This window comes from Orycteropus afer, unplaced genomic scaffold, assembly GCF_000298275.1.
Source record: "Orycteropus afer afer isolate SDZICR_OR568_19922 unplaced genomic scaffold, OryAfe1.0 scaffold00293, whole genome shotgun sequence".
Taxonomy (NCBI): Eukaryota; Metazoa; Chordata; class Mammalia; order Tubulidentata; family Orycteropodidae; genus Orycteropus; species Orycteropus afer.
Genome location: NW_006921880.1, coordinates 3051096 through 3060401, shown reverse-complemented (window position 1 = coordinate 3060401; position 9306 = coordinate 3051096). Strand labels below are relative to the sequence as shown.

Here is a 9306-nt window from a genome sequence, read left to right as displayed (position 1 = left end):
AGTGTTTCGTTCTGCTGTGCATGGGGTCGCTATGAGTTGGAAACAACTCGACGGCACTTAACAACAACAACAACAACATACAGATTAAATAACTATGGTGAAAGGATATAACCCTGACACACACCTTTCTTGATTTTAAACCTCACAGTATACCTTTGTTCTGTTCAAATGAGTGCCTCTTGGTCTTCCTATAGGTTCTCAATGAGTACAATTAAGTGTTCTGAAATCTTATTCTTAACAATGTTATACACAATTTGTTGTGATCCACATAGTCAAATGCCTTTCCACAGATGAGGAGAAGATATTTGCAATACACATACCCAGCAAAAGACTCAAGCCTGAATATATAATGAATTCCTACAAATTAATAAAGAGCTCTGGTGTCATAGTGCATAAGGCATTTTCACTGCTAACCAGAAGACTGGTGGTTCAAACCCACCAGCCACTCCTCAGAAGGAAGATTGGGCAATCTACTTCCATAGAGATACTGCCTCGGAAACCCAAAGAGGTATTGCTATGAGTTGGAATCAACTTGATAGCACTGAAAATATAGGCAAGCAACCCAAAGAATAGATTATCAAAGGCCAGCAAACATGTAAAATTATGCTCAAATTTATTAATCAACGCTATTTAATTTTATGCAAGTTAAATTCATTGTAAATTAAACCACAACACAATGTCACCCATCCCACCTGAGGCTAAATGAGAAATATGAAAATTACCAAGTGTTGGGGAGGATATAGAGGAACTGGAATATCATACTCTGTTGATAGGAATGAGCATTGGTACAACCATATTGGAAAACTGTTTGCTATACCCACTAAAGTTGAATATATGCATATCCTATGACCAAGTAATTCCATTACTGGACGTATACCAAACAAATGCAAGCATATGTTCAGCAAAAGACATGTACTAGATAGTCGTAGCAGAATTATTCATGTTGTTGTTGTTGTTATTATGTGCTATTGAGTTGGACCTGACTCATAACGACCCCTCCTTGGGTTTCCAAGATGGTATCACTACGGAAGTAGATTGCCCAACCTTCCTTCCGAGGAGTGGCTGATGGGTTTGAACTGCCAGCCTTCTGGTTAGCAGTCAAGTACCTTAGGCACTACGCTACCAGAGCTCCCAGAACTATTCATAATAGCCCCAAACTGGATATGATCCAAATATCTTTCAATAGTTGGTTGAATAAATAAATATAGTATATTCACACACTTACAGAGAGAGAGAGAGAGAGAGAGAGAGAATATGCAAGAAAATAACAAAGGAAGAAACAAAAAACATATAAAAGGAATTACCCAAGGAAACACATGAAGAATTGACACCAATAATTCTCCATAGTCTCAAAAATTCATTCAAAGAGAAGAATATAATACAACAGTAGAAGAATAAAAAGTGAACAAGCAAAACGCATTAGTAGAATGAAAAGTGCACTCACTCCTCACTTAGCAACATGGTTAGACTCCAAAGACCAGGTTTTTAAGAAAAAATTGCTTTTATGTGAAAATGGAGGATGACCACATCAGATCACAAAATGGAGGATGATTACATCATCACATAAGTGTCAAATCACATCATTACATAAGTGTAAAATACATAATTACAAAATTACATTAGTACATAACTGCCAAATTACACCATTACAGAACTGCCAAACCATTGAAAAGCCCAGCCAAGTTGATACATAACCTTAACCATCACAGCCAGCATTACTCTCACCCAGCACCTCAGCATTTGTTACTGCCAAATGTATATCACTAATGCACAAAATAGTTGGTGGTTGATTTTCTGCTATTGTCATAAATGCAAAATGGAGGAAAATGAGTCAATAAGAGAGTAGTAGGTGTAATGGATCTGAGAATGAAAGCATTTTAATTTAATGCCAAGAGATATTAGAGAAATGTCCTCAGATTTCTGAGACAAAGAAAGTGTAATACAAAATCTTTATATCCACCTGATCTTCAAAAACTGAACTTCAAATATAAATATAAATATGTACTTAGCTTAGGCCCTCTTGAAAAAACTAGCAGATGACAAAAGTATAGCCAATTAAGTCAAAATAAAATACATAGACATGGAGAAACCATAGCAAAAGGATTTATGGTAAATATTGAACCCATTTAAAGGTAGAATGAAGAATAAACTATATTGGAAATAATTGAAATTATAGAGCACAATATAAATGCAACAATTTTTGATGTAAAGAAAATACTCATGATGATAATACCTTACAAGACAGAGGTGGAGAAGTGGGAAGAAGTGTAAGTATTCTAATTGCTTCATAATTTATAACAAGGAGTTAATATTTTAAAGTTAATACATATAGTTTTAAAATGTCAAAGATTTAAATGCTCAGGTTTAGCATTTAAATAATTTCCTATAGAGTTTTGGTATTCACTTTAGAGGGATTTTTAAAAATATCTCTTGTTAAAGTAAAACCAGTCACTGCCATCAATTCTGACTCCTAATGACCCTATAGGACAGAGTAGAACTGTCCCATAGGGCTTCCAAGGCTATAAATCTTTATGGAGGCAGACTAGCACATCTTCCTCCCATGGAGTGGCTGGTGGGTTCAAACCGCCAACCTTTTGGTTAGCAGCTGAATGCCTTAGCCACTGTGCCACCAGAGCTCCTAATAATAATCCTAGATAATAATGAGACACTTATCTGAAATTCTATAATTCCTTGCATCTCAAAAGTGTTTCTTCTGTAAAATTCAAGTAAAATTAAATGTAATACTTTTTATTTAAGATAAATGGAATGCTACTCAGCAATGAATGGGAATGAATTATGTATACAATAACGGTGGCTGGAACAACAGACTGAACCATGGCACTGACTGTGAGGATGGTGCAGGACTGGGCAATGCTTCATTCTGTTGTACATTGGGTCACTATGAGTTGGAACTGACTTGGTGGCACCCAACAACAACAACATGGACACAACATTGACAGATCTCAAAATTATTCCGTTTGGAAGAAGCCAACACAAAGGAGTAGCTATTATATAATTGCATTTATATAAAATTTTAGAAAAAAAATAATTTGAGTCCACACAGAGGCATCTCAGAAGGCTGGGTGATCTACTTCTGAAAAAACAGCCATAAAAAATCCATGGAGCACAGTTCTATTTTGACACATTTGAGGTCACCACGAGTCACAATCAACTGTGGTTCAAACTCACCAGCTGCTCTGTGGAAGAAAGATGGGGCGATCTACTGCAGTAAAGATTTACAGCCTCAGAAACCCAATGGGGGTTGCTATGAATCAGTATTGACTCAAACGGCAGTGAGTTTGGGTTTGTAGTTAGCTATAATGACTAATGGTGTATCAATACACCCACTCCTCACTTACCAACTATCCTGATATCTAACATTTCATATTTGCAACAATAATAAAATTTCTGACTGTTTTGTGCATTGATGATGTATGTCTGGCAATAATGGATACAGATAACATAAATTAATCTCACCTAGGCCCTCAGTGATTAATGCTAGCTGTGATGGTCAAGGTTATGTGTCAACTTGGCTGGGCCATGATTCTCAGTGGTTTGGCAGTTATGTAAGGATGTAATCATCCTCCATTTTGTGCTCTGATGTGGTCACCCTCCATTATCGCATAACGCCAATTTTCACATAATGACCTAGTCTTTGAAACCTACCCATGTCGCTGAGGGGTGGGTGATGTTGTTAGAGCTGGGATATAGGGAAAGATAGGTATGAAGGGGCCTGAGGAATCTTATGGGGTGAAAGAAGTGTTCTGTGTCTTGGTTGTGGAAGGAGTTTCACAGGCATATGAAACTGTAAAAACTCATAGAATTGTATACTTATACCTCAATTAATCTGACTAAAAAACAAAACTCTGACTATAGAAAAAACAAATAGCTTAAATGGTATGATCGAATTCTTCTAAAATGTTTCTGTCCATGCAGCCTGTATATTTCACAAGCTGGCTGCAATGAAGCTCATCAAATGTTAATGAAATATCTATTTCTGAGTATAGGATTCAAAGAGATTTTTAATATTTGTCTTTGAAATTCTCCCGATTGCTTGAATCTTTATGGTGGACATGTATATTTATCACACGTCTTACAAGTATAAGTCATTAATTTTAAAGATATATAAGTATGTAATATTGCATTCGTTCCCCTAAGCATTCTGCTGAAAATATGACATAAAGACAGGTGCAGCAGAACAAGAGCAGACCTAGTTCCCAACCCTGCTCCAACCGGGCCCCTATTTGCTCAGCTGGTCACCTGATCATGGAAAGAGTCTATTTTTGCTCTACACTGACTATTAAAATGATGATAAAACTACAAATTCTGTGCAGCACACCGAGCTAGGGGAAAATGGCTCTGATTTATTCTGATTGAGACTTTCAGGCAATTTTCAAGTCCAGGCCATTTTAATCTTCAATGTGAGGACCACGACATCCATTAGAGAATATTGCCAACTAATTCTTGACTCGTGATGGCCAAAGACAAGACACTTAATTTCTTCTTCATTCCTTCTCTGTACAAAATGAGACAGGCCAATGAGGTTGATATGAAAAAAAGCACAAATTATCATACAAATATCATAAAGAAGCATTTTGAATAATAACAAATTTGTGTCATTTATGCTGAGCAATTTATTTTTGTCATTTCTATAGGACGGAATAGTCTGAAAATGTATTCCCCTGCATATTTGGCTAACAAGGTTTCCACCTGTTCACTCGGGTTAAAGCTGATTTGATCTGGTAGCATAGTGCCTAAGGCACTTGACTGCTAACCAGGAGGCTGGCGGTTCAAACCCACCAGCCACTCCTTGGAAGGAAGATGGGGCAATCTACTTCCGTAGTGATACTGCCTCGGAAACCCAAGGAGGGGTCCCTATGAGTAGGGTCTGACTCCACGACACATAACAACAACAACAGAATACAGGTGCTCCTAATCCTTAAAGCAGTGAATCTGTTTCTACTTGGAGTTAAGGACATTTTAGTTCAAAATTTTATAATGAAAAAAACAAAGTGTCTGAGTAATGCCCATAAAAGGCCAACATTGCTGCACAAACCCTAAGAACTTCCCTTATTTTTAAAAAAATTAAAGTTATTAAATGTGGACATTATTTCCTTATAACATTAAAAAAAAAAAAAAAAAGCCAGGAGAACTACATTGTCTCCCAAATATGTAAAAAGAAAAGAACATCTGATGACTAAAAATTTCCTTTTTTTTTTTTTTTGCATGCCATTTGACTGCACATAAACAAGTTCTGTGTTCCTGCACTGCCTAGCGACTCTATTTACCAGGTTTTAAAAGTCTGCAATTAGCAGGTTTGAATAGTATTGTAGAAAGGTTCTCACAAAGATGGTATGGATTACTGAGATGCAATATTTCTTTTTAGAAAGAATAACAAGTCTTTTTAAATAGCCATCAAAGCCAGTTCAGACTGCTGAGTAAATAACATTAAAAAAAATTAAGATGGAAAACCGTAACTATAAACTGTCAAATCCCAGAAAGAAAACATAAAAGATACTAGGGCCCTTCCAGTGTTAAGCATTTAAATATGTGGCTGCTGTTTTTTTAAAATATGTTTTGCTTTAGTAAGTAAATGTATAATTCAATCATACATTATATTTGACACCACCTGACTGTAATGTCACATAATCATTGGGATGTACAGAAAATTCTTGCTCAAAATTGTCCCAACCAGCAAAACAAAGACTTAACAAATTGAGTAATAACAATTCACTCTTACTTTCCTGAATGACTTTCAATTCTATTCTTCTTTCTGTTTCTCACAATACAGAATTATTATCATTTTTATGGTTGAATTCTGCTCCAGCTTCGTATTTGCACATCAGAATTACTAGAATTCTGATAGAAAATGCAGATTCCTGGACCCCAACTCCAGAAAGCCCAGAATCTATGTGTTTAACAGTCTCCCTATTTCTACTCTGGCAAATTAATGATTCTGATGCCGTTGTCTGAGAACCTGTCTAAGAATCACTGGTCGGGAGTTTCACGAGCAGCAGTTCTCCGAGAGCAAGGCATGCTCAGGATGGAAGGTTATTATAAATTGTTATAAGTCCATTGCCGTCAAATTGATCCCAACTCATAGTGACCCTATAGGACAGAGTAGAACTACCCATAGAGTTCCCAAGACTGTAAATCTTTACAGAAGCAGACTGTCACATTTTTCTCCTGTGAAGCAACTGGAGGGTTTAAACCACTGACCTTTTGCTTAGCAGCTGATGGCTTACTGACTGTGCTACCAGGACTCCTTAAGATATTATAAACCTATTGTTGTCTAGTAAATTCTGACTCATAGTGACCCTATAGGTCAGACTAGAACTGCCCCACAGGGTTTCCTAGACTCTGAATCTTTATGGAAGCAGACTGCCACATCTTTCTCCTGAAGAGCAGCTGGTGGCTTTGAACCACTGACTTTTCAGTTAGCAGCCAAATGCTTAACCACTAGGAACTGAGAAAAACCCCACTCTCCAGAGGGCCTTTTTGCCCTAATGAATATGTGTAATTCTAAGCAAATTCTCTATCCATGACAAAATAATGTTGCCTTCAATCTGGTGATGACTCATCTTAATCACTTTTGATTAGGAACTTTCTCAAGAGATTTAAAAAAAAAAAAAAGAAAAAAAGTGTAATTTATTGCATCTACAACTATTCCACAAGGAGCTCTGGTCATGTAGTGATTAAGGAAATTGGCTGCTAACCAGAAGGTCTGTGGTTTGGACCCACTAGCCACTGTGCAGAAGAAAGATTGGGCAGTCTGCTTTTGTAAAGATTTAGAGCCTTGGAAACCCAATGAGGGTTGCTATGAGTTGGAATCCACACAATGGCAGTGAGTTTGTTTTGTTTTTTCTTTTTGGTTTATATACCCATAAAATATCATTGATAAAGGGGATAAGAATCGCTACCCCCTATGGAATGTGCACGCTATGTGGAAATCATAGTGAGTTCAAGACCAAACTCAAAGCCACCTCCTGTATAAAGCAACCTCTAATGCCACGCTTCTTCTTTCTTCTCCCCTGCCCCAGTCCTCACAGCAGTGTATCAGCCTCTGGAACTCTCAGGGTGTTGCTCAGTGCCTCTCAGATGGCGGGCATCTGATACTGTCTTACGTCCTGATTCGTGCCTCCTTCCTGTACTAAACTTGACTTTCTCAAGATATGGACCATGCCTGACTATGAATGCTCCAGATTAGAAGAACTCAGTACACACTGAAGGGATGAGTAAATCAGTGGCTAGGTGGCCTCCTTTCCCCTTTACATTTATTCATCACTGGGCAATCTACTTCCATAGAGATACTGCCTCAGAAACCCAAGGAGGAGTTACTACGGGTCAGAGTTAACGTGAAGGTACTGAGTGGTTTTTTGGTTTTGTTTTTTTTTCCCAGATGTAGAGCCCAATCACACCCACCATAAGTTTTTTCCTTGTTTCCCCACAGACTGATGAAGATTCTGTGATTTCCTTACATAGATTTTAGTTTTGAATCCAAATTCTTATATTTTAATTTCCATGGCTTTTTCCTCTCTATCTCTGCTACTTCCAATTTGGTTGTTTAAAACTTGTGAAATAACAAGTTCTAAGTCAATTGATTTCAGTAAGGGTATATATTGTCACTGCCATCATTCAAGGTTGTCCAGTTCTGAGCATTTTGGGGGTTAGGGCTTTGACCTGAAGCTCATAAGAGGCTCCCATACCTCATCTTGCAGTAGGGTCTTACTGTACTCCAGATGGTGCCTCTCCAAAATGGAAGATCCATGAAGCTTTGCCAGTGGAGATGTAGATCTAAGAAGAAAAGGATGTGCCACTGTTATAGCTGCTTAAGGATACCCTGGGTGAAGCCATCGGCTAAGTGCTTGAGTACTAGCTGAAAGGTTGGTGGTTGAAACCTACTCAGAGGGGCGTCTGAACACAGGCCTGGCAGTCTGCTTCCAAACAGCCTTGAAGACCCTAGCAGTCCTACTCTGCACACATGGGGTTATTAGGAGCTGACATCAACTCCATGACAACTGACAACAACATAGCTGCTTATTACACATAAATGTATACAATATAGAATCTTTACTGTTACAGAACATTTTTTTCATCTCCTCACATCTGTAAAGTGGTCAAAAACATCTTATAAAGGGTTTTTAGATTTAGATGATGAGAAAATATTCTTTAAAAAAAAAGTAATCCTTGGGAGAAAAAATGTGGAACAAAATTCAAAATCATTAAAAAAAAAAAAAAAAACAGACTTATTGGTCTGATAGAGACTGTGGAACACCTGAAACTATGGCTTTACACAGTCTTCAAACCTGGCACTGAACTCACCCCCAGGGATCACCTTTCAGCTAAACAATAGATAGGCCTATGATGTGAGCTAACACCCATGCTTAATGTACTCCTCAAAACAAGCAACAATGCAAGACCAAAAGGGCAGCATTGCCCAAAAACAAAGTCCGAAAGGCAGAAGGGGCAGGAAAGAAGAACACATAAAAACAGGGAACCCAGGGGGGGAAATGGAAAGAATGCTGTTATCTTGAGGGGATTGCACTAATGTCACAGAACAAGATATGTATAAATTGTTGAATGGGAGACTAATTTGCTCTGTAAGCCAAACTGCAATAAAATGTTGGAAAAAAAGATCTAATTTGCTGAATGCAAAAATGAGTAAATTGTTTAAAGTAGGAAGTCTGGCTCATCCCCTGCATCTGAAATCTTTAAGTTTCCTGGTGCTTATGGTAGTGGGCTATGACTTAGAGAAGGTGCAGCAAACCTGTTGAAGCCTTAGATTATTTGTGTGTTAACCCTTTCACGACCAAATTATTTTCTGCTTTGAATTTTTTCTTGGTACCATGTGTTTTCAGTAATAGAAGGCATGCTGAGATCAAGGGGGAAAGGTTTTCTTTGAGGTGATATGGATTTTTTATTTTTTTTCTAGATATTTTCTTTTTTATTTTGTGGACACATTGGTTGGTATTAGCATCTGCCGTCTATCTCTTATGTGCACAATTCATGTCCTCCCATTTCCTAATGTTATCATGGTGGTCATAGACTCTTTCCATATATCCATTGATATGGATTTTGCTATAATTATGTAGGACATATATGAGCCAAGTGTACCCTGATGGTAAGATTGGTAGGGTGAAGTTCATTTCTTCAGATTCACCCAGTTATACAGGTACTCTCCAGGCAGTAAGTAGCCCATATCACAACTGGAATAGCTACTTCTCAAGAAAACTGAGAGGCTTAAAATTAGGTAAGTAGCATAGTGCCTAAGGCACTTGACTGCTCACCAGAAGGCTGGCGGTTCAA

General features: G+C 37.7%; 1 protein-coding gene across 1 annotated transcript in view; it reads right to left on the bottom strand.

Annotated features, from left to right (window-relative positions):
• Positions 1 to 9306, bottom strand: part of PDE6C (phosphodiesterase 6C) — a 64909-nt gene that overhangs the window by 20035 nt on the left and 35568 nt on the right. The window contains exon 15 of the mRNA XM_007951275.2: positions 7707 to 7794. Coding sequence (XP_007949466.1) covers positions 7707 to 7794 — 88 coding nt within the window. The remainder of the gene's footprint in view (positions 1 to 7706; positions 7795 to 9306) is intronic.